Below are 26,607 nucleotides of genomic sequence, written 5' to 3'. Positions count from 1 at the left end.
AGGCCTGGGTCCAGATAAGATGACAGAAACCACCTCTTCTGTCTCCCCGACAGGGGCTGCCTGGGGCATTTTAGCGCCTGTTCTGTGCTTACAGCCGGGCCACTGGGCCTCGTGCTTTGTGGAAAGGGCTGCAAGGTGTGATGTGTGGGGCACCCCAGGCCCCAGAGGGTGTCTGCCCACACTGAGGTGGCTGTGGTGGCGGCAGGGGCAGTGTCTCTTAGGGGCCCCACTACCAGGTGCTTGAGGACACCTTCTGAGGGGTCTGTTTTGTAAACAGCTTGGCCTCTGTGAACACTGAGCCAAGGCAAGGGCCCTGTGTGGTGAGTCATGGTCGTGGGGAAAGCCCCGGGATGCTGTTGGGTGCAATCGCCATGGGCCTCCCACCTGCCTTCCTGGCTCAGGGCCTGCTGAGCAGCCGCTCCTGCTGGAGGGTGACCTCTCCACCCCTGGCAGGAAGCCCCTGTCACTCCCAGTCCTGGATGTCGGCCAGGGAGGGCCTGGCCACAAGGAGGGCAGGCCCAGGCTGGTGGCCATCGGGCGTCCTTCAGTGGCTGATCCCTAGACCCCTGCCCTGCCCACGAGGGCATCCCAGGGAGAGGATCTGGGTGAGGTTTCGTGTGTGTTTTTCTAGGGGTCTTGGAGTTGTGAGGATAGAGATCCCAGGCACAGTGGCCTCACCTTGGAGACACAGAGCCAGGCCGTCTCCATAAGGAGAGACTTGGACTCACCTTAGACCTGCGGTGGTGGCTGGTCAGGGTCAGGCTGTAGGCAGCGGGACGTGGCCACACCGTCGGGTTCCCTGAGATGCCACAGGCTCAAGTCTGTTGGGGAGAGGCCTGGGGCACCTGGTGCCTCTCAGCCCCCCGATGTGGCCAGGCCTCGGTGGACCTGCAGGGTCCATGGGCTTTTCACGGAGGATTCACTGTGCTCTGCTCTCTTTAGGATGAAACCGGTGCCTATTTAATCGACAGAGACCCCACCTATTTTGGGCCCGTGCTGAACTACCTGAGACATGGCAAGCTGGTGATTAACAAGGACCTCGCAGAGGAAGGTAAGCCGACTTCTGGGCACAGGTGTCTTGGCTTTGGGGGCAAAGGCCTGACCAAGGGGCCAAGGGCTCCACTTAAGACGCATTCGCCGCCAGCCTGGGCCCCCATGGAGGAGCAGGCCCTGTGCTCCGAAGCTGGGGCCGACATTCTGGTGGTGAGGCCCCTCGCTTCCTCAGCCGACCTTTCCCAGAGGCCACAGGCAGTGGCACAGCTGCTGGGCAAGGAGATGTGAGGACCACCGTGGCCGTGGAGTCCTCCCTGGCTGGTGACACGGGCCTCGAGGGGCTTCTCCCTGCTGTGACTGAGGTAGTCTGAGCGGGTGTGTGAGGGACATGCCCACTGACGCCCATGGTGTGCCTCAGGGTCCTGGTGCCCTGGCCTGCTCTCCCTCAAGGACAGCCCAAGGGTGGTGAGTGTCTCTGTGCCGTCACCTGGACGGTGCCTGCCGCTGCCGGCTGCCGTGATACATTCCGAGTGGTCGTGGTGCAGGGACGGCGCCTGCATGCGTTGGGCCCAGGCTGGCTTGCCTGTGTGTCGCAGTGCAGGCTTCGCTCAGAGGAGCCCAAGGCTGCGCCCGAAGGCTGAGGGTCTCTGCGCAGCTGCTCCCGTGAGTCCGTGTAGGCACATCAGTCTGCGCCGGGCACCATGTCTCGGTTCTTGCTGATTCTCACTCCGTTTTTTTCTCTAAGCCCACGGGCCTTGGTGTCTGCCTGCCTCTGAATTCATGCAGGGCGTGGGGTGACGGGCTGTGGCCCAGCCCTTTCCCTGCCCCTGCTCTGAGGCTGTGACCACGCTGCCCACTCGTGTCCCTTGGCAGGGAATGTCTTTCACACACTCTCTCTCGCCACCTGGGCTGCCCTTGGAGCCCCTCGAGTCCAGGTTTCGATTTCTCTTAGTCTGTCCCCAGTGGGATTGGCTCAGAAACAGGTGCTAGACACAGACCAAGTGCCTGCTGCCCAGGCTCACTGGCCTCCCTCTAACCAGCCCCAGACGCAGCCAGTCTTAAGGTTGGAAGCCCAGCACTCGAGCGTCTGTTGGAGTGAGCAGCCCTCGGGCCACACCCTCAGTGCTGGAGCAGGGGGCTGTGCAGGGCCCATGTGGGGGCGGGAAGCCTGTGACTCTGAGCCCCTTGGCTCTGTCCCGCCTGGCCCTGTCCTGTGCGGCCCTGTCCCCTGCAGCTCTGTCCCATGTAGGTCGCTGGGCGATTTCCTGAGCTGCCATGTCCCATGTGTGGGTTTCTCTGGGGTCCTGGAGGAATGAAGATGGCCTATGGATTCTGCTCTTTAAAGTTCTTCAGGGGGATTTGCAGTCCCTAAATATGGCACATTACGGATGGCAGTGTTTGGGAAGAGCTGGAAGTGACCCTCAGCCAGCCACAGTCTTCCCTTTCAGTGGGGTAAACTGAGGTGCCAGGTGCCTCACACACATGTGCAAGGCCACAGGCCTGAGCCCCACACGGCCCCCCACCCAGTGTTGTGGCCATGAGCAGGTTCGCAGCAGGAAGCGTCAGCCTCTAGGCTTAGAGGGAAAATGCCAGCTTCAAACCCCAGCACGCCGTGGCCTCAGTGTAGACATGCGCTGAGCTGTGTGGAACCAGCGGCTCCATACCCAGGTGGTCACCTGAGGTTGCTCGAGGCTATCTGGGGTGACCTGTTCAAGAGGTGTTGAGTCCATGCACCGGCCCTCTCGCCACGGCTCCTCCACCCGTAATCCTGGGAGCCCCGCTGGGCCGACGGGTCTGTAGGAAGCCTGTTAGGACGGGGCCTGAGCAGCTCCCCCTGGGCCGGGTCCTCACTGTGGGGGCAGGGGCAGGGGCAGGGGCAGGGGCAGGGGCAGGGGCGGCCGTGAAGCGTGGATTCTTTTGTTTAGTTTGGCCTGGTAAAGACAAGTTATTTTTGTTTATTCCAGGAGTGTTGGAGGAAGCAGAATTTTATAATATCACCTCATTAATAAAACTTGTAAAGGACAAAATTAGAGAACGAGACAGCAAAACATCACAGGTGAGCCAAGTAACTGATGCTGGAAGCTTCCATGGCCTGGTGTGGAGGTGCGGCTCCCCCCTCGATCCCCTGACCAGCCACCTCCCACATGAGGCCTGTGGACTGGGGCTCTCCCACCCTGAGACCGTTGTCCTCTGTCACCGCCCTGCGGCCCGCCAGCTCTGGCTACCAGCCTTTCCCCAGGGTCTCTTGAAGGAGCCGTCCAGCCTGCCCAGCCCAGCCTCAGGGAGTCCCCAAAGGATGGCTGCAGGGGAGTTGGGCATGGGAGACGTGTGGAGGGCAGGAGGGCCCCATGAGGGAGAGGAGGGCATCCGGTAGGGAGCAGAGGTTGCCAACGGCCAAGGCCAGCATGGCAGGAGGGAGACAGCAGAGGGGCTATGTGCTTCTGTGTGGGCATCGGAAGGACCTTGGCTTTTTTGGGAAGAGAGGGCGAGTCCCACAGGCAGGCCCCTCAGAGCCAGCGCAGCCCCTCTGCATCCCAGGGAGCCCAAGTGGTTGGAGTGGGCTGTGCCTGCTGGGCCTTGGGCATCACTCCTGTCCCTGAGAGCTGAGCCCGCCCCCCAGCTCAGCTCCCCCCAAAAGGCACTGGGAGCTGGTGTGGGCCACACTGCAGGTGCAGCTCCATTAGAAGCCGCAGGCTAGGTCCACTTAGAGCCCCAGACCCTGTGCAGAGGCTCCTAGCCTGGCCACTCAGGGCCGCTGGCCACCTAGCAACTTGCTGCAGCTCCCTCGGTGCCACTGAGGGATCTGGAGGCACTCCTTGTCTGTGGGGCAGGAGCTGTGTCCTGCGCCCCTGGTCACCTTGTCCAGTCTGCCTCTTTCTCTGTTGTGCAACCCGGGCTGCTTGGACACTCCCTGCCCCAGTCTCCTCACCCGTATGACCCAGGTGGGTGGGGATACGATGCAGGTGGAGAGTCCTTACAGTCCAGGCTCGCGGTGACACACAGTAGCATCTCACCTCCTTGCAGAAGAAAGCACTCAGGCATGTGGCCTCGAGACCACTGTGTGCCTTTGTCACTCATGCATCCCTCGCGTGAGTCACCACCTTAAAGTCAAGGACCCAAGACCCATGAACCCCTTCTCCTCACTGCTGTGTTTCCATCCATCCCTGTCTGCAGCCTCCGTAATCACTGTGTCCTCCGTAATCACTGTGTCTGGGACGTGGGGCCGCTCCGCCCACTGGGAGCAGCTCCATGCAGGTGGGCGGGCTGGTGTCTCGCCGTCATTCCCAGGACCACAGCTGCCTGGAGGGCACAGCGAGCGTGCCAGGCAGGTGGGGGATGAGGAGGTGGATGGAGTTCTGGAAGCGGCTCAGCCTTGGGGAGGCCTGAGTCCAGGCTGCTGCGCGGGTTCAGGAGCCTTTTTCTTGTAGCCGGGAGCGAGCTTTGTCTGGCACTGGTTCCCAGAGCCCTGCCTGCCAGAGCCTTTCCCCGCCCAGGAATTCAGGGCTGCGTGGTTCCTGCATGCAGAGCAGAAATGGACGCTCTCGTGTCGTCATGTCGAGCCACAGGTGCTCTTGGGATTTCAGGAACATGACTCATTTTATTTTGGAACTTAGAAATAGAAATATTTTTGGAGGCGAACAAGGAAGCAGAAAACAGCAGCTGTTCGGGCCTCGTGTTTTGCTTTTGTGGATGTGCTCAGGGTTGCGTTGGGCCGCTAGCCCTGCGCTGAGAACTGGAGAGTGGACCTCAGCTCCCCGGGTCGCCGGGGCTGGTCACAGGCAGCAGCGGGACTCGTGTGGCCCGTTTTCTTTGCAGGTGCCCGTGAAGCATGTGTACCGCGTGCTTCAGTGCCAGGAGGAGGAGCTCACGCAGATGGTGTCCACCATGTCCGATGGCTGGAAGTTTGAGCAGGTGAGGGGCCCCTCCAGGCTGATGGTAGCCATGCTGCAGCTGAACCTTTACTCACACTGGCTCAGGGCTCATTGCCCTTGGAAATGCGGGCTTCGCTGCTGGTGTCCTCCTGCTGTTCTGGGGGTGCTCACGGCAGTATCCTGTGTCCTGTTCCCACTGGAAGAGCCATGGCAGTTTGGGCAGGGTGGGCAGAGGTGTCTCAGGCCCTGCCCTGCACCCTCCCCTCCTCCCCGGCCTGCCTCTTGCAGCCCTTCTGACTCAGCCTCTTCTTCCCGCACTGCACTTTCTGTGCATCACCTGGCACCTCTGTGCGTCGGGGGGATTGGCGTCCCCAGAGCCTCCTGGCCAGCCCACCACCCAGCACAGCCCCATCCCCCGCAGCTCACTCCAGTGGAGCAGACGGATGCTCTGATGCCCTTCCCAGGCTGCCTCCCCTTCCTTTCTTCACGGGAAGGCACTGCTAGGTCCCCGTTGCCTTCTCGCTCTGGTTTGACTGAGCTGCAGCGGGTGGAACTGAGGGGTCTGTGCAGGGCTTGCCTTCTCCAGCAGCTTCCACAGCAGCCACCCAAGTGCTGCATGAGCTGCTGTGCTGTGGCACCATGGCCTGTCGTCGGGGCCCATGATCTGGGTGCCACTGTTCCTCCTGTTCCTGATGCTAGGCAGACAGTGAGGGTGGGGACAGTGAGAGTGTCCTCTGTCACTTGCTTCTGTCTGGGGCAGGTTCTGTCCATGGCCCGGTGACCCTCCCAGGCTGTGGGAGTGACAGACTCAGCTAATGTCCCTTTTCTTTGAGTCTTTCAAAATAATATATCACATTGTAGGGTACTTGGAACTCCCCTTAAAATGTCACTAAAGACATTTGCGTCCCACCGTCCATGCTGGACCCCCAGGCTTGGTGACTGGGTGTTTGTGCTGACGGAGCAGCTCGCCCGCCTGGGCTGCCCTGCACTGGTGGCCGCATCTTTCTCATGCTCTGACCTCATCAGAATTGTGCCAGAGCCTCATGTGGGAACGGAAATCGCCCCTGCCCGGCGAGCCCCACCTCCCAGTTGTCCCTTGGTGGGGCTGGGGACCTGGGAAGCCATGTCATCAGTTCAGGGGCCGAGAACAGGATCATACCCGTTTGGCACCTGTGTTCTTCTGCCACTGCCTTGTGACTTTTCTAGCTGGGAGGGAGCGAGGTCTCCTGCCCATGGTGGTCACCTGCCTCCTGGGGCAGCTTCAGATCTTTGTCCTTAGTGCTTCTGGGTAGATTCCAAACCGGTTGCACAGAGCGGGTGTCCTCCCCCTTCCTCATGACCCGCTTGACTTACTTCATCCCTCCCAGTTCATGTAGAGAAGCCGCTGGGCTGACTAGCTGCCCTGGCTGTGGGCGGGACCCTGGGGGTGTCCTGGGAGGTGGCCGGACCAGACCCTGGGTCCCCAGTGGTCATCAGGGGACTGCGAGCAAGGCTTGAAAGTGGCCGATGTGCCTGTCAGGATGCAGGGGCTCCAGTGGACATGGCCGTGAGTGCTCCCAAGGGAGTACCCCTACCTGCTTGGCCCCATGCCAGCACCTCTGTGGCCACCTCACTGGGCTGGGTCCATTGCTGCCCACTGGGTCAGCCAGCAGCCACACAGGAACAGCAGGTAGCCCCAGGCCCCCTTCCTGGCCGTTGGTCCGACCGTGCAGGTCGCAGGTAGGGAGGCCAAAGTGTGAGCACCATCAGCTGCTTTTTGGCTCGGTCATTTGCTGCTGGCGTGCTTACTGTGATTTGCATATTGCCTTTTAATTTTCCCTTCAATAGCACAGAAGTGCCCTGTGGCCTGGGGTAGCCAGCCATGGGTCAGATGCCTCGCCAGAGAGACGGGTCAGCCCTGGGCCTTCATGGCCTGGCCTGCCTGGTGACATGGAGGGAGGCAGGTTAGAGTGGCCTGAGGTGTGCCCAGACGGCTGCAGCAGACCCACCCTGGCCAGACTCGGGACAGCACAGCTCCTCGGCGGCTTGTAGTCCCGTTAGCCAAGTCTCCTGCTCTTCCCTCCAGGTTTGCAGAGCTGCCCTCCACTCCCCTCCCACTGTCCCTCTCCCTCCGACCCAGCTCGGGGACCCTTCCACATTCCCTCTCCAGTGGCAGCAGCTCCTGTTTGCCCATCTGGAAGTGCCAAGGAAAGCCTGGTGTCCCCGCAGAGGAGGAGCTGGCCCGTGCCCTGCCGTGCTGTGGGGTGCCGTTGTGTGTGCTCACGCAGGTGTTCCAGGAATTTGTTTTCCATCGGTTTCCTCAAGTGGTGGTGGTCTTCTCTGTGGCTTTTGTGGTGGCAGGCGTGTCCTGAGCCTGGGCGTGTCAGCCGGGCTGCGTCCCTCTCAAACCTCACTGGGCCACATCTCAGGCTGTGTCTCCTTCGCAGCTGGTCAGCATCGGCTCTTCTTACAACTATGGGAACGAAGACCAAGCCGAGTTCCTCTGTGTGGTGTCCAAGGAGCTGCACAACACCCCGTACGGTACGGCCAGCGAGCCCAGTGAGAAGGCCAAGGTCAGTGCTGGGACGGCTCCGGCCTGGGGCAGGCTTAGGTGGCAAGCCCTCCTGCCGGAGGGTGGGGAAGGCTCTTTCCCTCTCTCAGCTTCCTCTGTTCCTGCCATTCTCATCAGGCCCCCGTCTCCACCCCTGGTGGCCTTGCTGACTTTTCGGAGGCATGGTCTTCCGTGGGACAAGGCCTCTAGACACAGGCTCCCAGTAAGCCCCTGCAGGAATGCCACTGAGGGCTGTGTCTCAGGGGACCCAGAGTCCTCTGTTCCCAGGGCACAGCCTCTGGTGTGTGAGTGAGGACTTGGGACACTGTAGCCTGGCTGTTATGGTGGGGATCTGGGCCCATCCCTGAGTTCAGGGATATGGGGGTCCACCTGTTGTGGGGGGAGTCTGGGCCATTCATGAGTGCAAAGTGGGCACCCTGGCTCAACCAGTGCCGGCCCTGGGATTCTCAGGCTGCACAGAGTGGGCCCTGTGTGGCACCCAGCCTGGCAGCACCGGCACAGACTCTGCGGGGGCTTAGGCCCATCTGTTTCTGAGGGCTGGGCAGCTGGGGTGAAATACAGGGATCCCTGCCTTGTTTGCTTTCAGAATGGCCCCATGGCCCTGCCCACGGGTGACCCATTCTGGTGGCATTTTCTCTGGGCATGTTCTAAAGGTTGAGGCTCCAAGATGGACAGATGCATCCATGTGAGCAGATTCCGGCCTTGGCCCGGGCCATCTCTACCCGGCAGGACTCCCAGACCCCACAGCCAGGTGCTGGCTGGAGAGCCCTTGGTGGCCTGTTCTCTGGGGACTCCTGGGGTCTGCCTGGGTCTGGGAGAGCCTGGATGGTGGGGCCGGCTCTGTGGGCAGCCAGCCTGGGGAGTGAGCCCTGGGCTCACCAGTGACCCTGGTGAAGGCTCAGGGTTTTGGCAAAGGGTATTCTGAGTGGGTGCCATCAGAGGCCAGAACCGGAAGGCTTTTAACCGGTGGGATTATACTAGGGACACGTGAACAACCGCAGACTCTTGGCCGGGGGCCTCTGGCCAGCCACCAGCAGCCCAGTACTGTACCCGTGAGCCTCTCTGGGTCGGGCTTTGGAGGTACACCCTTAGGAACAGAGGGGCAGGACCACCAAGCATGTCTCCCGGAGGCCTGTGGCCCAGTCACGGCAGCCTCCCCGCCATGGGCGACTGTCCTGGCTCAGGGCCTCCCTCGTGGGCCGCCTGTTGCATTCTTGCTGTGGGCAGAGGTCAGTCCTGCTGCTGCCTCGAGGCCGGGGCAGTGTAGCCCGGGCAGGCTTGGTGCGCGACAGCAGGGCTGGAAGCTGGGTTTCCACCACCAGGCCTGGGGATGCTCTTCCATTTGAGTCTGGGGCCTAGGAGGCGACCCCTGGCTCCCTGAGCCCCAGCTCCATCACGAGGAGGCACTTCTCTCCTTGGAGCAATTGTGGGGCTCTTTTCTTTTTTTTTTTTTTTTTTTTTTTTTTTTGAGACGGAGTCTCGCTCTTGTTACCCAGGCTGGAGTGCAATGGCGCGATCTCGGCTCACCGCAACCTCCGCCTCCTGGGTTCAGGCAATTCTCCTGCCTCAGCCTCCTGAGTAGCTGGGATTACAGGCACGCACCACCGTGCCCAGCTAATTTTTTTGTATTAATAGAGACGGGGTTTCACAATGTTGACCAGGATGGTCTCGATCTCTCGACCTCGTGATCCACCCGCCTCGGCCTCCCAAAGTGCTGGGATTACAGGCTTGAGCCACCGCGCCCGGCCTTGTGGGGCTCTTTTCTAAATGGTTTTATTTTTAGAAGTTTTTTATTTCTGAGCTGAGTTTTAATAACCAAGCTCTCCAGGGCTCCTGTCCCTCAGGTGGCTTGGCAGCTGCAGAAAGGACATGCTCTGTGCTGTGAGGAAGCTCCACGCATGACCCCAAATCCCTTTGCAGTTGAGAATATGACCCTATTTCATTTTCCAAAAATACCTGCTCTGAAGTGGGGCAGCCACGGCGGCTTCTTGATGGGGGTGTTGTCAGCAGCGCCCAGGAGGCAGAGCTAAGGCCAGGGCCTCAGAAGGCCTTGGGGAATTGCGGGAGCCAGAGCTGGAGGACCGTGTGGGGGCGCCTGAGGGTGATCCGGCTGAGCGGGGCAGCATGGTCTGCAGGCCCTCGTCCCCAGTGTCCCTGCAGTGTGTGTGGCCTGGCGCTGCTGGGTTCCCATCCCCCACTTCAGTCAGCAGTGGTGGGAGCAAGGGGTCGCACCTGTTGCAGGTGAAGGCGGTCCACACGTGAGCACACCTGCTTCCCACACCAGCCCCTCAGGAACTTGCTAGAAGGACTCGCACAGCTCACTGAGGCACTTAGATGTGGGACCACCGTTTATTCCCAAGGAACAGAGAGAGATGGGCTCAGATCAGCCAGGGCAAGTGCTTGGGCAGAGGTCAGGGTCTCCCCTGGAGTCGGGCAGTGCCCATGAGGCTGAGGAGGGGTTCCCCAGTGCTTCTGGGGCTCCATCCCATAGCCACACTCGATGGGTGGGTCCACCGACTGCCCCCGTGGCTGAGCCCAGTCTTACTCCTCTGACGCAGGGCCCCACCCTCTCTCCGGAAGCAGTGGGGCCAATGCAGTGGGGTCCATGTAGCCCCGGGCGGCAGGCCAGCGCCACCTGCCAGGAGTGGGGCCGGAGGCCAGGCGCCTCAGGACAGGGTTCAGCCCCTCAGCAAGCACTGGGACAGAGCCAGCCCAGATCGCGAGACGAGGCCGCCTCACACAGGGGAGTCCGCACCTCTGAGAAGTGTCGGAGCCCCTGAGCCTGTGTGTTCCCTCATGGCATGACCTCACCGGAGGGTCACCGGCCATGGGGGCTTGGGCCCAGGGTGCGCACCCGCCCACACCGTCCTGACAGCCTGTCTTCTCCCCCGCTGCACGCTGCACACTGCCAGAGTGACGACGAGGACGAGGGGCACCCAGGGAATGGCTCAGATTAAGTGTGAATGTCATGGTGAGCTCCGTGGCCTCCTTGACCCTGTGGCCCCAGCTGACCCTTGGTGCAGACCCTCCCTATGTGTCTGTCCCTGCCTGTAGTTGACGAGAGCCCTCCACGCTCCGTGCCGACTGTAGACCCACAGTAGCACTCCTGTGGGGGTGGGGCTGTGCCTGTGGGGCGGGCGCCCAGGGGCGGTGTTGGGATGTTTGTGGGGATGAGTGGAGGGCGCTGGTGTCAGGCCAGGCTGGGGACATTAGTAGGCGCGAACACAGGAGTCCCTCCTGGGGGATGGGCAGGGATGCCACTCTCACTGCCAGCCCTAGTGGGTGACCTTCTTGTCTGGCTCAGGCCACAGGCTCAGGGCCAACGGGTCATGACCAGTGCAGCAGACAGCAGACCCCAATCTCAGATGCCGAAGCCCACAGCATCCCTGCTGTGCTGAAGCCTCCCAGGCCAGCCGTGTCCTGCAAGCCCCTCGGCCACCCGGGCCTGCCTGTTGGTGTGCTTGGCCATGGGTTGCAACCTCAAGGGTCCCCGATTGGTGTCTGCAGTTAGACCTTCTTGTGGAAGATGGCCCAGGGCAAGAGTGTGTCCAGAGGACATGGGTGTCACCCCAGGCTCTGTCTGTGGTAGCCAGTGCTGCCCCCGGCCTCAGGATGGTGAAAGACAGCACTTTAACAGCAGTTCTCTGGAGGGTCTTCTGCCATCATCAGGAGGGAGCTGTCGGGGCTCCTGGGCACTCCGGATGCCATGCTGCTCCTGGCCTGTCTGCTGCACTGCTGAGTTTTACACGGGGCTGGTGAGGGCTCAGGGCTCAGCATATCACCAGTAGGGCCGAATGGTCTCCCTGAGTCACTTCCACATCCCAGTGAGCTTGGGAATCACCCTGGTCCAGGGAGGGTTGTGCTTCCCCTGGCACAGCGGGACAGGCTCCCTCTGAGGTGCAGGAGACTGAGTGGGAGCCTCAAGTTGGGAGTGCCCGGCATACTGAGCGTCGGGGGCACCCGCTTGCGAACAGCAGAGCTGTTGGGGGTGGAGTGTCGAACTCAGGATGAGCAGCTCAGGGGACATGGCCTCCGAGAGCCTCAGAAGAAGCCTGGGGTGGCAAGCACCCCTTACCACTGCCCTCTCTCTGGTCAGTGCAGCATGGCAGTGACCTCTGCGAGGCTGTGCCCAGCCAGGGCTTGGGCGCTGCTGCCCCACGGGCTATTTCTTAGCCCTCACATGACGCCTGGAGACAACTGTGGGCTGCACACAGTGAGGCTGGTCTGGTTCCCTCCACCTGGTCCCTGGGGCTGCCGTGGCTCATTGTGGGAGCTCAGCTCAGCAGCATTGGTTAGTGCCTGAGCCTATCTTCAGAGAGACCCAGGCCTTGAGGAGCTGGCAGGCTGACTTGGGGGTGGCCTCAGCGGGTTCCTGGATGGCTGGTGAGGGAAGTGGGGAGGGTGCCCTGAGGAAGAGCTTTGAGGGCGTCAGAGGGTGGGGAGGGCAGGGGGCCAAGGGACAGTGGGCTCTGCAGAGCTAACGTGGTCCAGATGAGGAGGGGATGCCCACAGTGTGATCTGCACTTGGGGTAGGGCCCTCTGAGGGCTGGTGGGTGCTCTATGGGGAATCGGGCAGGGCCAGCACACGAGGTGGGCTGGCCAGGCCCAGGTGCAGGGCCGAGGGCTTGGGTGAGGGGCATCCCCAGAAGGGTCCAGGTGTCGGGGTGGGGGCTGCAGTGGGAATAGGAAATGGAGGGGTCTCTGAATTGGGGAACGGGGGCTGCTGAGGGACCCCAGGGCCAAGTAGCACTTCATGACTGAGGCCCAGGACTGAGCAGGCTAAGAGGCTCAACAGTTAGCACCTGTCAGGTGGGCCTGGGAGGAGCCGCCGGGCACAGTGAGTGCTCCCTGTGTGGGGCCTGGAGATGCGCTGGCCGCCCCAGTGTAGGTCCTGGGCCTGCCGGCTGAGTCCCCAAGACCCTAGCCAGTAGTGTTTGGTTCCCCAGCTCAGGGACCCCCCGGAGTTGACTCGGGCCTGTGGGCTCTGTTCTCCGGAGCGGGCGCCTCGTCAGGGCCACCTCCCCGGTCCAAGGCCTGAGTCCTCATTTTCTGCATGTGGTGTTTTTCAGATTTTGCAAGAACGAGGTTCAAGGATGTGAGGGACACAGTATTGACAACTGAAGAAATGATTTACTTTTTCCCAAGAAGCAATGAACCGCCATGTCCAGGAAGCTTGGCTGTGAGAAGAAACCTGCTTTTGATCATTTTTCTAGAGATCTGGGTGTGAATCCTTTTTTGCCTCTGAGGTGGGTGGTGAGAGACGGCCCAGCTGTCCGAAGCCAGACGTCCCCAAGTGGGGGGAGCACAGCGGCTGGGTGGGCGCTACCTCTGGTGGGGGCCTCACTCTGTTTTTTCCAAGTGCCACGTGGGACTGAGGCAGACGATCCCAGTCAGGTCAGCCTGCTCGATCCTGAAGATCGTGTGAAGGAAGCGTTCTTGGTGCTACACACACAGTCTGGAAAAGCAGCCTGGGCTTCACTGGCAGGCAGCGGCTGCAGCCTCGTCAGTGTCCAGTGCGTCGTGGCCTCTGGTCCGGCTGCCAGGCCCTAGTCTCGGTCAGGGAGTCTGCTCTGCCTCCCAGGCGGGACCACTGGTTTCTCTCAGCCTCGCAGAGCTTCTGACAAAGGCGGCTTCTGCGTCGTCACTACTTCCCGGCACCATTCCGAGGCCGGGCCTCCTTCGGACACAGGCTCCGACCCTGCCTGACCAAGCCCGGGACAGTCAAGGCTTCTCAATTTGTATTTTCCAGGCGAGAGAACTTTGTGCCCCTTTTCCGTGTGGATAGACTCCCCAGTGTTTCTACTCTGGAAACGCCCACAGGGTTTGCTGCGTGGAGACGGATCTGTTCCACCCGTTAGCGTGAGGCGGCGGTGTCGCCTCAGCCTCCCACCGCAGGCTCACGGGGAGCTGGTGCCCGTCAGTGCCTTGTAGCGCCTGGCATAGAGGTTAGGCTGGAGGCCGGTCTGCTGGCTTCTGGAGCTGAAGGTCTGGGTCACGGTGAAACTCCGGGATGTTTACAGAGCATCACAAATGCCTCTCCCTCGCCGCTCTCTTTTTCTTTGCGTAACTATGCAGCCTTCCCTCTCTTTCTGGGACGTTTGGGACTTCACTCGACCTGCACGGGCTCTGCCCACCATGACTTGGGAGCTGCTGGGATTCCTTTAGAAACTGCTGCCCGCATGCTTTGAAAACAGACCTTTCTCAGCTGGCTGTAGGGACCTGTCAGAGTCTGGGGACCTGGCATGCAGGACGGGCTCCAAGCGCTTTGCTCCTGGAACTCTGGCTTCCCAAGGGGCACTGTGCAGACTGACCGCCAGCTGCCTGTGTGCAGGTCAGAGGCGCTGACACTGTCTGCTTTCCAGTGCTTCCAGAAACTTCCTGCCTAGGCCTCATCCTCTTTGCCAGTCATCTGATTAACCAGTTCTCCAGCATTAGGACTTACCTCCTCCTTTTTGTAAGGTCTCTTGTATGTTGTTAAATGTTTGGCTTAAATGATTTATAAAAGCCTTTCTAGAGGGCAGACTTAGCCATGGCAGACCCTGTCCTCCCCAGCAGAGCCCGGGGAGGAAGCCGGCCACTGGGGATCTGGGTGTCCTCTCTGGGGAGCCGCTGGCCGCTTAGCGTTGTTTGATTTTTGACCTTGACATAGTAGATAGGCTTGTGGGTTTTTTTTAATTTAAAGATACTAAGACTTAATTCACTAAAATTTATTCTAAGGGGATATTTATACTTTTATACTTTTTTAGGTATCGTATTTTATCAGCTTACAGTTTAATGCCTAAGTTTCCCCTGGAAATAGCAAATAAAATTGTGTATTTATGAATCAACGTAGCAACTGTTAATGGTCTTAAGATGCACAGAAATGCCACCCAAGTGCCGCTCGGACCAAGGCGCTGCCCTCCATGCCGCACGTCCCCACTGGCCGATGCGGCCCACGCAGGGCTCTGCCTCTCAGTCGGTTGCTGGGGTGGAGCTGGGCCGTCCATGTGACTGTCCACGGGGTGCTGGCTGGGGCCACTGGATCAGAGCTGCACCACCCATCCCTGCATCCCACTCGCCCTGGACGCCTCAGCTGCCTCCTGCAGACAACACACCCCCGTCCCAGGGGACCAGAGACCATGTACAAGCAAATTTTTTTTTTTTTTTAAGCGGCAAGGGTCTTGCTATGTTACCCAGGCTGGCCTTGAACTCCTGTGCTCAAGCAATCCTGCCTCAGCCTCCGGAGCAGCTGGGATGGCAGGCTTGAGCTGTTGCGCCCTGCTCAAATGATGTGTTTTGAAAGTCCTGATACCTCAAGTTAGCATCCACCTCTCCTCCCTCACTTTAGCCTGCAGCACGGGTGGTGACAGCAGGAGATTCCTGAGAAGGTCCTGGGATCCTGGCAACCTCTCCCCAGCTGCTGTGACTCCCCCTGGTGGCTGTTCTGAGAAGGCTTGGTGGCTGAACTCCCTTCCCTAACAGGGAGATTCCCATTCAGTGTCCCCCCCCAGGGCCTGGCTGCCTAAGGTCACGGAGCCTCAGTCTGTAGCAGCCTTGCCTGTCCTGTTTGCAGGTGTGTGGACGGCCCAGCCTGACCCCTGGGCCCTGTGAGGGGTGTCGTGGGTGACTGGGCTTCTAGGTGCCCAGCATGAGGCCAGGTACAGGGACTGGAGTGGAGGAGAGACCCAGATTCTGCTCCAAGGGGCCTTCTCGCCCCCCTACTCCCACCAGCAGCATGACTAGGCATTGAGGCCCCTTGGCCAGACAGCGTTGTGGGCACTTGGGAGAGGCCTCAGCATGGCAGGTGCCCCAGCCAAAGCCCAGAGCAGGTCTCCCATCCTGACAAAAGGCTAGGAAGGAGGCAGGCCGTGCAGTTTGGGTCCTATAGCCGGGGACGCTCGGGGCTGCTGGGGCTGCTGGGCGAGTAGGGAGCCCTACTCCTCGTCAGACCTTGGACTCCACACAGCCTGCCCACTGCGGGGGGCCAGGGCCCAGCCCAGTAGCTCCAGGAGGCTGGCGTGAGGGGCAAAGAAGAGGTGGGGGTGGGGCATGTGCAAATGCCCCCCGTGAGTGCCCGGCCCCCGGGCCTCCTGCAGAGCCCATGACTGGAGCCCTCTGTGGGCTGGCACCACCCTCCTTGATGCCCCTGCATTTATTGGTGTTCACTCAGCAGGGGCTTCTAGCACCTTCTGTCCTCCCAGAGCTGGTGGCAGTGGCCGGCTGGGGCCATGGAGAGCTGACCCCACAGTGCAGCCACCCACCAAGGCCCTGATGTGGCATCTGTGTGAGGGATGGTGCCTTCTGGCACCACTGCACCGAGCCGTGCCCCTCAAGATGGGACTACCTCTTTCTCCCCAATGTTCCTGGGCCCGGGGCCCGGCACAGGGAGGGCCAGCCCGTGGCTAACCCCTCACCAGAATTCTGGCCAGAACCAAGCCCACAGACTTCTTTCCCAGGGCTCCTACTCTGTGTGTGTGTGTGTGTACACATGGTGTGTGTGGCATGCATATGTACTTTGTGGTGTGTGTGTGATGTGTGGCATATGGTATGTGTGCTTGGTGTGTGGTGTGTGGCATGTGGGTGTGGTGTGTGTTGTGTGGTGTGGCATAGCATGTGTGTGATGTGCATGTGTGCACGTTTTGTGTGGCATGGGTGTGTGTGCGTGTGATGTGTGGTGTGTGGGGTGTGGTGTGACATGCATGTGTGCATGTGTTTTGTGTGTGGCATGGGTGTGGTGTGTGCATGTGATGTGTGTGTGGTGTGTGGCCTGGCATGTGTGTGATGTGCATGTGTGTGTGCGTGTTTTGTGTGTGCCTGTGTGTGGTGTGGCATGGCATGTGTGATGTGCATGTATGTGCACGTTTTCTGTGTGGCATAGGTGTGTGCATGTGATCATGTGTGGTGTGGCATGGCATGTGTGATGTGCATGTATGTGCACGTTTTCTGTGTGGCATAGGTGTGTGCATGTGATCATGTGGGGTGTGGCATGTGTGATGTACATGTGTGCACGTGTTTTGTGTGTGGCATGGGTGTGGTGTGTGCATGTGATGTGTGTTGTGTGGCGTGGCATGTGTGATGTTCATCTGTGTGCACGTGTTTTGTGATGCCTGTGTGGCATGGGTATGGGGTGTGTGTGTGGTGTGGTGTGTGGCGTGGCCTGTGTGTAATGTGCATGTGTGTGTACGTGTTTTTTGTATGTGGCATGGGTGTGTTGTGTGCATGTGGTGTGTGTGTGTACGTGTGCACATGGGCCAGCTGAGCCTGGGAATGAAGGCTACCGCCTGCTCTGCCTGCCTCCCTGGGAGCCACAGAACATGCACAGGGCTGTGCCAGGCTGTCCCTCGAGTTCCTCCTGGAGCTGGCGGGGGCCCTGCTGCCGCCCACCTGGCAGATGGCTCAGGGCCCTGCTTGGTGGCAGTGTGCAGTCTGAGCTGCACCCCCGCCCCAGGGTGAAAAAGGAACCTGTGGCAACCTGGACTGGTCCCTTCTAACGTCCTTTCAGAGCAAGCTTCATGAGCTGTTATTTGCATGGAATAGAATTGTTTTCCCTTCTCACCCGCTGGTCTCTGCGGAGAGCGTTTTCTGCTCCTCTCCCACAGGCACCTGCCTGTTGACATCTTGGGTCTGGGTCGGGTCTCAGCACAGAGACAGTAGGGGCTGCCCTCCTGAGACCTTCTAACCTGTAGCCTCCCCCTAACCTCTGGGCCTGGGGCTCCTTACACAGCCCAGAGCAGGGTGCAGGTTCACCTAGGGGTCTCCGAGGCTGCAAGGCCTGGCCAGTGACTTCTCGGCTAGGACCACCCAGTGCTGCTCCCTGGGCCTGCCCTCCACCTCCACCTGGACTTCAAGCATCTGCTCCACAGGGGCTGTGCGCACAGAGCCCCCCAGACCCGCCCACCCGCCCCTGGACTGCGGAAGGCGTGCAAGAAATGCCCCATGGGGGCCACCGGGCTGCCCTCGGGGAGGTGGCTTGGGCCCATCAGGGAATTCCTTCTGTTTTGCTCCCCACAGTATTCCCAGGGCCGGTCCCCAAGCAGCTGCTTACTGAGTAGGTGTCAATTTGATTGCTTGGTGAAGACTCAGGGCCTGCTTTTTTCCCGGCGCTGTGCAGGCTGCGGTGCCTGTGTGCGTGTGCATGTGCACGGGGTGCATGTGTGCACAGGTGTGTGTGGGTGTGATGTACTCATGTGCAGTCCAGCCTGGCCCCGTCCCCACGATGTGCTGTTCTGGACTCCCGAATGGGGGTGGAGACTGAAGGATGGGGCACAGAGGAAGAGGAGCCAAGGGTCAAGGGGAGATGCCAGGGCACAGGGAGACCCAGGGTGCCAGGAGCGGTGGAGCAGAAAAGCACAGGTGTGGGCACATGCCCAAGGGGACAGCCGTCACCACTCCTGCTGATGGCAAAGAGAAGTTGGGTGGCACCAAGACATGGGCAGCCAGAAGTGCAGGCTTGGGAGGCTGAGCCGGCCCGCCAGACAGCTCCTGCACGGCCCTGAGGGTCGCTGTCCCCAGTGCCCACCCTGGGGCGGCCTTCAAGGTGAGGAAACGGAGGCACAGGTGGCAGCAGGTGGCCTCCTGTGTGGGGCCCAGGACAGGGGTCCCATGGTCCGGTGCCGTTGTCGACTTGGGAGCCAGCTGCAGCTCCCTTCCACTGATTCAGAGATGACCAGAGCCCTCTACGGCTCCTGCCCAGGCCTTGCCCTGCAACTCACAGTTCCTCACTCCCCGGCGTTCCCCAGGGATCCCCACGTGGGCAGCTGGCATACAGGCTGGGTTTTTATTGAGGGAACATAAATAAAATAATATTTGAGAGGGGAGAAAGAATCGCTATTTACAAGTAAGCCTGGTGGGGCTCAGAAGTGCAACAGCAGCGCTGGAAGGACCAGCAGGATGGTGTGGGCAGCCAGGCTGGGCGCAGAGCTCCGCTCGAGGGGCTCCTGGCTCCGGGGGTCTCGCTTCTGGCCGCCCGACCTCGCCGGCTGGAACTGCAGCTGGGGGATGATTTGGTGGATCCAGTTGTGATGGGCAGTGACACGGATATAGACACCCGGGCGGTTCTGGCGGGCGCAGCCCTCACCCCAGCTGATCACTCCGGCCTGCAGCCAGGACTGGCCCACTAGGCATACCAGGGGGCCGCCTGAGTCACCCTGCGGGGGTGGGGGAGACACAGAGGCACCGTCAGAGCCCACCCGGAGTTCCCAGAGACTCAGTTGCAGCTGCACAGTAGGCCTGTGGCTCCACAGGATGACTCCTTCCCATCCCAGAGCCTCCCTGCCCGGCTCCTCTCCCCTGCCAATCCTATTGACTAGAGTGCCCATTTCTTCAGTCTCCCCAGATCACCTAGGGTGTGTGTGTGTGTGTGTGTGTGTGTGTGTGTGTGTAAAATGCTGTTTCCTGTGCCCCACCCCCGACCCACTGACCGACCCTCTGGGTGAGGTCCAGGAAGCTGCTTTTTCAAAGCAAGCTGCTCAGCTGGTTGAATGCACAGCCCACGGAGCCGGACGTGATCCCACCCTGCCCTGGGCCCGGAGGTCGGGGCTGAGTGCCCGTGGACTCCGAATTGCCCCCACCTTGCAGGCGTCCTTTTTGCCCTCCTCAAAGCCGGCGCACAGCATGTCGTTCTTGATGGTTTTGGGTTGGTAGCCAAACTCGGCGTCCTTGCTGTAGAGCAGGTTGCACTTGGGCGTGTCGATGATGGGCACGGCGAGTTTCTGCAGGATCCGAGGGTTGGGCAGGAGGTCTGGGGAGGGGCGGAACAGCCCAGGGCTCAGTGGACTCAGCCCTGGGAACCACCACGCCATCCTGCCTGTCCTTTCCTCATGTTTAGGGCATCTCTGGCCTAGGGTGCTGTGGGATGGACATCCTCCCTCCCAGGCAGCGGGCTGGGCCCTTTCTGTCCCCCTCTCTCCCTTCTCCAGCTCTTCTGTCTGGGTCTGCTGCTACTCCCCCCACCCCCACCTGTGTGAGGAGAGACTGTGTGTATACTATTTTTTTTTTTTTTTTTTGAGACAGAGTCTCGCTCTTTCGCCAGACACCAGGCTGGAGTGCAGTGGCAAGATCTCAGCTCACTGCAACCTCCACCTCCTGGGTTCAAGCAATTCTCCTGCCTCAGCCTCCCAAGTAGCTGGGACTGCAGGTGCACACCACCACACCCAGCTAATTTTTGTATTTTTAGTAGCAACGAGGTTTCTTTCTTTTTTTTTTAAAGGCGGGGTTTCACCATGTTAGTCAGGCTGGTCTTGAAACTCCCGACCTCAGGTGATCCGCCCACCTTGGCCTCCAAAGTGCTTGGATTACAGGTGTGAGCCACCGCGCCCGGTCGAGACAAGGTTTCACTATGTTGGCCAGGACGGTCTCGATCTCTTGACCTCATGATCTGCTCGCCTCGGCCTCCCAAAGTGCTGGGATTACAGGCATGAGCTACCGCGCCTGGTCCCATGTGTATGTATTAATACAGCAACAGGAAGATTGTGGGTTCAGAGTGGCCCCCAAGCCACCTAGGGCCTTCTTAAAGCACATCCCCCATTCTGTCCCCTTACCTTGTTCACTGGGGCTGCCCCAGCCTGTGACCCAGCATTTCATGCCCGTCTCAAAGATCACTGAGGGGTCCGGCAGGCACACGGGGAGGATGTAATTGGTGAAGGTCACCGGTGCCTCCAGCTCCACCAGGGCCACGTCGGCACTGGAGGCCATGCCCTGGTACAGGGGGTTGCTCTCCACCCGCCTCACCCGGGCGTACACGGCGTGCGGTCCCGGCTGCACTAGCTGCCTTGCCCCCAGCAGGACCCGGTACAGGGACGTCTCCGAGGTGCTGGTGGGAGAAGCAGGAGGCGACGTGAGGTCGCCCCTCATGTGGAGGCAGGCCTGGGAGGGGCTGGGGCTCCTCCTCTGGCTGCCACCATGCCCCACACCTATCTCTGCAGACAGAGCCGTCTCTGGGGCAGCCAGGTGCAGCAGTGATGCGTGTTGACATTGAAGCCAGACCGCCCGACTCCGATTTCCACCTCCACCCCTGGCCGCTGCCTGACCTTGGGCAAGTTACCCAACAAGTTCTCTGTGACACAGCTTCCTCACCTGTGCTGCAGGGACAGTCACAGTCCCTACCTGCAAGGCTGGCTGCAAGTGGACCACGCTCCAGGTACAGCACGGCCAGCCCTGCCTGCTGGCCTCTGGCAGGTGACCTGCCCTCTCTCAGCCTGAGTTGCCAATTTTTCTTTTCCCCTAGAGACAGAGTTCTCATTCTGTCACCCAGGCTGGAGTGCAGCAGCACAACTGTGGCTCACTGCAGCCTCCAACTCCTGGGCTCAAGACATCCTCCCGCCTCAGCTTCCTGAGTAGTTTGGACCACAGGTGCCACCACACCTGGCTATTTTTTTTTTCTTTTTAATTTTTGGTAGAGATGCGGTCTTGCTATGTTGCCCAGGCTGGTCTTGAACTCCTGGGCTCAAGTGATCTGCCTGCCTTTGCCTCCCAAAGTGCTGGGATTATGGGTGTCAGCCACTGTGCTCGGCTGTATCTGAATTTAAAATACGTTTTTTTTTGTTTTTTTTTTTTTGTCATGACATTCTTTTGAAGATCAAAAAGAAAAAAAGAAAGAAAAAAAAGACGTAGGGTTTAAAAGAATTAGACCTATGGTGAGGTGTGAGTTGAGGGGCTTGGGACACCAGCAGGTGTGGGGCCAGGTGGTGCATATGTGGACGAGGTGGCCTGGCCTCGGCTCAGGGCTTGCTGGGGTGGCTCAGATGGGTGAGGGGAGGAAGGGCCTTTTTGACCAGTCCTTCGGCTTTGTGAGCAGAGTTCGCCCAGGAAGAGTGTTCTGGAGCTGAGGTGTGTGCAAGATGGGGAGGCCAGGACCGGCCGGCGGGTAGCCCTCGAAACTTGCACGGAGAGGATGGAGGGATGGGAGGGGTCAGGAGGGTGCGAGATGCCTCCCGCAGGCAGGCAGGAGCAGGGTTGCAGCTGGAAGTTATCCCTGGGGTTGGATCTAAGGAAAGCCTCTGGCTAGGAAGGCGGCGGTGCTGGACCAGGAGCCCCCCCCGAGGGAGGTCTCCCGCAGACGCGGCGCGGCGGGTGCTGTCCGCGGTGCTGAACCGGCTGCGGGAGGGCTCAAGGGCAGGCAGGACTCACTTGGTGAAGCAGTGCGCGGCCGTCAGGACCCACCGCTCCGCGATGAGGCTGCCCCCGCAGAAGTGGCTTCCGTTGCGCTGGATGCTGACCTGCCAGGGCCACTCGCCCTCCTGCGCGTCCTGCCCGCCCACCATTCGGTTCAGCCTCCTGGGGCGCCCACAGGCTGGGGGAGCATGGGGAGGGGGTGGGGGTGCTCACTGGGGCTGGTTCCATGGCCAGGCTCCAGCCTCCAGCCCCACACTCCAGTCCTCGGCCCTCTGCCCCTGACCTGCCTGATGACCTCGGAGGCCTGGGCTTCAGGGTAACCTGGGATACAGGCCGACCCTCCCCAGCTGCCCCTGAGCCTCATTCTCCTCGCTGGGAAGGGCAACCTAACAGCTGCCTCTTAGGGGCCACGGGGGCACTGAGATAACCTGGGGAAGGATCTTGTCCCAGGGCCTGACCCAAACAGGTGGCTGGAAGGATGCAATGGGTGTCACGCCCTCTTTGAGGGAGCGACCCAGAGAGAGCCGGTCACTGTTCAGGGTGATACTCAGGCCCCGCCACCCTCGTCCTGTGCTGAGCATCGGTGCCCTCGGCGCCTGTCCTGCTCCTGTCGGGACCTTCCTCCTCCTCTCCCTTCCGGGCTCCAGTTCCACTCAGCCCCCACTTTCCCCTTGTCTGGAATTCCCCGGTGATGTGTGTTCCAAATTCCCTGTGGGTGTGACTGTCCCTGGCTCAGCCCTGTGGCTCCTGTCCCTCCCACCCCAGGGCCTTGGGTGCTTACCTGTTGCTGCCTTGGCCCCCTGAGTCCCTGGAAGTGAGAAGAGGGTGATCAGCCAGGCGAGCTGCTGCCCGTCTCCACTGACCCTCCCCAGCTCCTGAGGACTCTGGAGGGACAGTCCACAGAGGGTCTCGCAGGAGAGGCTAAGGGCCTGCAGTTTCCCCTGGGGCTGGCTCTGCCATATGCTCCGGTCCAGGCCTGTGGGCCAGAGCTTGTCTGCAAGGGTGGACGGTCCTTGCCACATGGGGAGCCGGATGTCCCCTTCTCATCCTGGCAAGGGTTCTCTCCCTCCACGTTCCACACCCATCCTTGTCTGGAAGCTTGTGGGGAGGGTCCAGCCTCCAGCCCCAGCACGATGGGGTCAGCCTTTCCTCCCAGGACAGCTTGGAGCAGAAGAGGCATGGGAGCTGCCTCTGCATTTGAGCTGCCCAGGCTCTCACAGTCTGCTCCAGAATGAGCAGGTCTCTTTCCCAAGTCTCACTTGGGTCCTGAGGCTTAGGCCCTAGCCCCGCAGGCTGCTCCCTGGTCTCAGGAGGGTAGAGGAGGTACAGTGGTTTGCAGTGGCCACCGGGGATCAGCCTTCCCAAGATTCCAGAGTCCCAAGAGCTGACCCCTCTCCCAGGCATGCGGCAGGCTCTGCAGGCGAGGCCTAAGACCCCCTCCTGGGCCGTGCAAGGTGGGCTTTGGTGCTGGTAAGGTGAGAGCCCAAGAAGAGAAGTAAGGTGTGGGGTCATTCAGGGGAACCAAGGATGGGGACTTTTGTTCTGGGGCCCATTGCCTCTGACACCCCAGGACACAAAGGGCCTCTTGCTGGGCCTTTAACAAAACACTGGAGCCTCTACCCCAGCTTGGAGACCCCAGCCAGGACCACAGTGTACAGCCCCGGGGTAGCAAGGCCTGGAAATGCCTGGCCTCGAAATAGTCCTCTCAGCAACCCTGCACTCCACATGTCTGGTTCCGTGGGGGCACATCTGCCCATAGCTGGGGAGGGGTTAGAATAGCCACCTCCCCACACCTCGGTCCTCAGCTTCCCCTCTAACCCCCAGCGCCTTCTGGGGCCCAGGGGGCTGGGCCAGCTGCCATAGACCATGTCTTCACGCTGCCTGGAAAAGATAACCAGTCCCGTGGAGTGGAGGGGCTGCAGGGACAGGAAGTGGCCATGGAGTGCCCAAGCACCCTGAGGGTTTTTACAGCATCCTCTTCCTGCCTGCCTCACAGTCTGGGGGCACACTTCTCAACACGATTGGTGGGCAGAGATGCCCCTGGGGGGTGCGGGCGATGGGGCAGCAGGTGGCGAGGGGGCAGCTGTGGATGGACAGGAGGAGGAGGAGGTGGGGAAGGTGCAGGACAGGCAGAGGGCTGCCCTGCAGAAGCCAGGTCAGCAATGGAAATGGAAAGTCTGCCCTGCTTGCTCTGCTCATTAATTGGTGCTAATTAGGTGCCCTTTTAAAATGCAAACACCCCGGGAGGGTTATTCCCTGGCCCTTGCCAGGATCAGTTTGGCTGTCTAACCCCTGACCCCTTGCTTCTTCCAAGCCTGAGGATCCTGCTCACAGAAGGGCATGCACAGACCCCTGTCCTCCCTGGCGCTCACTCTCAGGCCTTCTCCCCTCTGGGAGTCTGCAGGAGCTGTGTCTTCCTGCTCCCTGTCTGAGCACCGCCCCCTCCAGCGATGCCTCCTCCCTGTGCAGATCCTTCCTTCCTAAGGTAGCCTTGCACTTCTCATTTAGGCAGAGCCTTCCGGCCTCTGAGTGCTTTCTCCCCTTGCCCCCAGATCTGGATGCCCTTCCCTCCTGGTCTCCATGAGTCCTTGTCTTGAGATCAAGGCCCAACTGAATGCCGCCTCCTCCAGGAAGCCTTCCTTGCATTGTCTATCTTGGAAGGCCCACACTCTCTCTTGAGCTCTCTGTCCTGATGGGACCTCTGCCTATAACACCCTGGAGTCAGAATTGAGCCTCATCTCAGCCCAGGAGCTCCCAGAAGGCAGGGGCTGCGTCTGTGTGGAGGGACACGAGAGTGGCTGTGGGGGCTGATCAGAAAGGCTGATGTGGAGAGCTGGGCCCTTCAGGGTGGGCGCCCAGTGGTGGGGCTGGACGCCACAGCCAGGAGTGCCGGGGCTGTCAGGTGCATTGTCTGGGCCCTGGGCCTGCGAACCACTGGTAGCTGGTTGGGATGGTGGAGCCTAGGATGCTAGCAGAGACCAGCCAGAGGCCTGGTGGGGGTGTCACCCTCGGGCTGGGGGCTGAGGATGTGTCCAGGAGTCCAGCCTCCGGTCATGGCTTCAGAGCCGACTGCAGGCCGAATTTTCCTTTTTGGCAATGACCTCGGTTCCTCACCCCGCTTGGGGGGCAGTCACTGCCTTCCACCCCCTGTGCAGATGGCTCGCTCAGAGGGCACCATCATCCTTGTGCTGGGAGGCTGGGGAGGAGGGGGAGGGGGAGGCTGGGCCAGTGAGGGGTCACGGTGGTTCCCTCCTACCCGAGAGAAAGAGGAAGCCCGGAGTCCTGGCTGAGCTGCAGCCTGGGATGACCTGACCCAGCCCTGGGAGGTAACTTGAGGACAGGGAAGTGTGGTGGCTGCCAGGCTGGCCAGGCTGGCCCAGGAATTCGAGAGGGTTTCCCTGGCAGAGAGTGTCCCAGCCTGTAGGGAGGGACCTGGCAGGTGGGGCCTCCTGGATGGCACCTGCTTCCCTGACCTAGGAACAAGAGAGGAGGGCACAGTGGCACATCGCCGGTTCCTCTGTCAGCAGGGGACAGGGCCCTCTGCCGGCTGCACCCCCTGGCCCCAGCTGTCTACTGAACCTGCAGCCAGCCTGCTGGGGCTTCCGGGCACAGGCAGCAGCCCTGCTCAGCTGCCCTCCCAGCCCAAGGATGATGGTCCAGGCACTTGGAGCCCTGCAGGCCCGAGTTCACGTCCTGCACACAGAAGGCCCCTGTCCTCACAAGGGAATGGGGGAGAGAGGCCAAGGTGGCAGGAAGCAGGGAGCCTGGCCAGAGCTGGCACACCAGTGCCCTCAGAGAGGTGTGGGAGGAGGCCCTTTCCAGTCATGGCCGTGGGGTCCTCTGGGGCCTGTGCTCACACCTCCCACCCTGCCCTCTCCACTTTGGGTTCCCCAGGTGGCACATCTGGAGCCTTCCCACCTGCCCGGGGGGACCCCACCATTGAGGCAGGAGGGATGGCCTGTCCTGCAGCGCCGGCTTGGCCCACGGCGTGGGGGCGCTGAGCCCGAGCCCCAGGCAGCGCAGCGGGGCCCGTTGGCAACCGAGCCTTTCGACCCTGCACGTGCGGGACTCACCAAGACACAGCAGCAGCAGGAGCGGCGCCGCCGCGGGCCGCCTCATGTCCTCAGGCCTGGCTGGGGCGCAGGGTCGGGGTCAGCGGTGGCAGGAGCGTTGGAGCACGAGCGAGGTGCAGGCTCCATGAAGTGGGGTTTTTATGCCGGAGGTGAGCACAGGCCCGGGTATGCCGCCCAACCCGTCGGCCCGGCCCGCCCTGCTCCTCTCCGCAGAAGGAAGCGCCCAGAGCCGACTCCTCCGTGACCGGGCCCTGAACCCCGAGACCCTCGGGCAGACCCCTCACCCCAGCGCAGCGGGGGACGCCGCTGGCCGCGGTTCCCCGACCCTGAGCTGACCCAGACGCCCCCGCAGACCCCGAACGGACCGCCCAGCTTCGTTCATTCAGTATTTATTAGCCGCGCGGGGGGAAGTCAAGGCCCGCGGCGTGCGGGGCCGCGAGCAGCGAGGCGAAGGCACGTGGCGGGGCCGGGGCGACCCTGCTCCAGGCCCCCAGGCCCCGGAAGCCCCGCCCGGCGGCCGACCCCGGCCCCGCTGCCACCCTCCGGCGGGGAGGGGGGCCTCCCGGCAGCGGGCGGGGCGGGAGCGGCTCCGGGAAGGCTGGGCCGGGTGACCGTCTTGGTGTCCCCGCCTGGCTCTGGGCGCGGCTCCGCGGCGGAAGCGGCTCGGGGAGGAAGTTATTTGGGGCACGGAGCTGACGTCAGAGCCGGAGTGGGGCCGGGCCGCGGGGTCCAGGCTTCGGGCCTCAGTTTCCCCACTGGCGTCGGGGGCGTGCGCGTGGGCCGGGCGGGACTGGGGGTGCGGCCGTTCCCGCCTCGGCCTCTTCCGCGCACGGCGTAGTGCTGCCCTCTGGTGGGCGCGGGGCGCGGCGCGGGCGACTGGGGGTGCAGGTGGGGCGCGCTCAGCCTCGTGGTCGCGGCTCCGCCTCCCGACACCGCCCTCCCTAGCCGCGCCCTCCCCCTTCTCCCTCCCCTTTCTCCCTCCCCCTTCCTCCCCCCTCCGCCTAGGCCGCCCCCTCCCACCCTCCCC

At 61.3% G+C, this 26,607-nt stretch overlaps 2 protein-coding genes across 2 annotated transcripts in view; one reads left to right on the top strand and one right to left on the bottom strand.

The window, feature by feature from the left end:
• Positions 1-14,243, top strand: part of KCTD5 (potassium channel tetramerization domain containing 5) — a 28,757-nt gene extending 14,514 nt beyond the window's left edge. The window contains exons 2-6 of the mRNA XM_012441970.2: positions 943-1,051; positions 2,958-3,049; positions 4,810-4,905; positions 7,292-7,417; positions 12,486-14,243. Of these exons, the coding sequence (XP_012297393.1) occupies positions 943-1,051; positions 2,958-3,049; positions 4,810-4,905; positions 7,292-7,417; positions 12,486-12,515 (453 nt within the window). The 3' untranslated portion in view covers positions 12,516-14,243. The remainder of the gene's footprint in view (positions 1-942; positions 1,052-2,957; positions 3,050-4,809; positions 4,906-7,291; positions 7,418-12,485) is intronic.
• A 3,910-nt stretch (positions 14,244-18,153) lies between these two features.
• Positions 18,154-25,690, bottom strand: PRSS27 (serine protease 27). The gene is made up of 6 exons (XM_021667204.2): positions 25,581-25,690; positions 22,289-22,315; positions 21,523-21,685; positions 19,935-20,206; positions 18,966-19,135; positions 18,154-18,542 (listed from the first exon to the last, which is right to left on the bottom strand). Exons 1-6 carry the CDS (start codon positions 25,624-25,626, stop codon positions 18,249-18,251), a joined length of 972 nt encoding a protein of 323 aa, XP_021522879.2. The 5' UTR covers positions 25,627-25,690; the 3' UTR covers positions 18,154-18,248.
• Between the last annotated feature and the right edge of the window lie 917 nt (positions 25,691-26,607).

Source organism: Aotus nancymaae, unplaced genomic scaffold (genome assembly GCF_030222135.1).
Source record: "Aotus nancymaae isolate 86718 unplaced genomic scaffold, 86718_ANA_hifiasm-v0.15.2.pri h1tg000049l, whole genome shotgun sequence".
NCBI lineage: Eukaryota > Metazoa > Chordata > Mammalia > Primates > Aotidae > Aotus > Aotus nancymaae.
The sequence above is the reverse complement of the archived record's forward strand: the minus strand, read 5'-3'. Positions and strand labels throughout refer to the sequence as shown.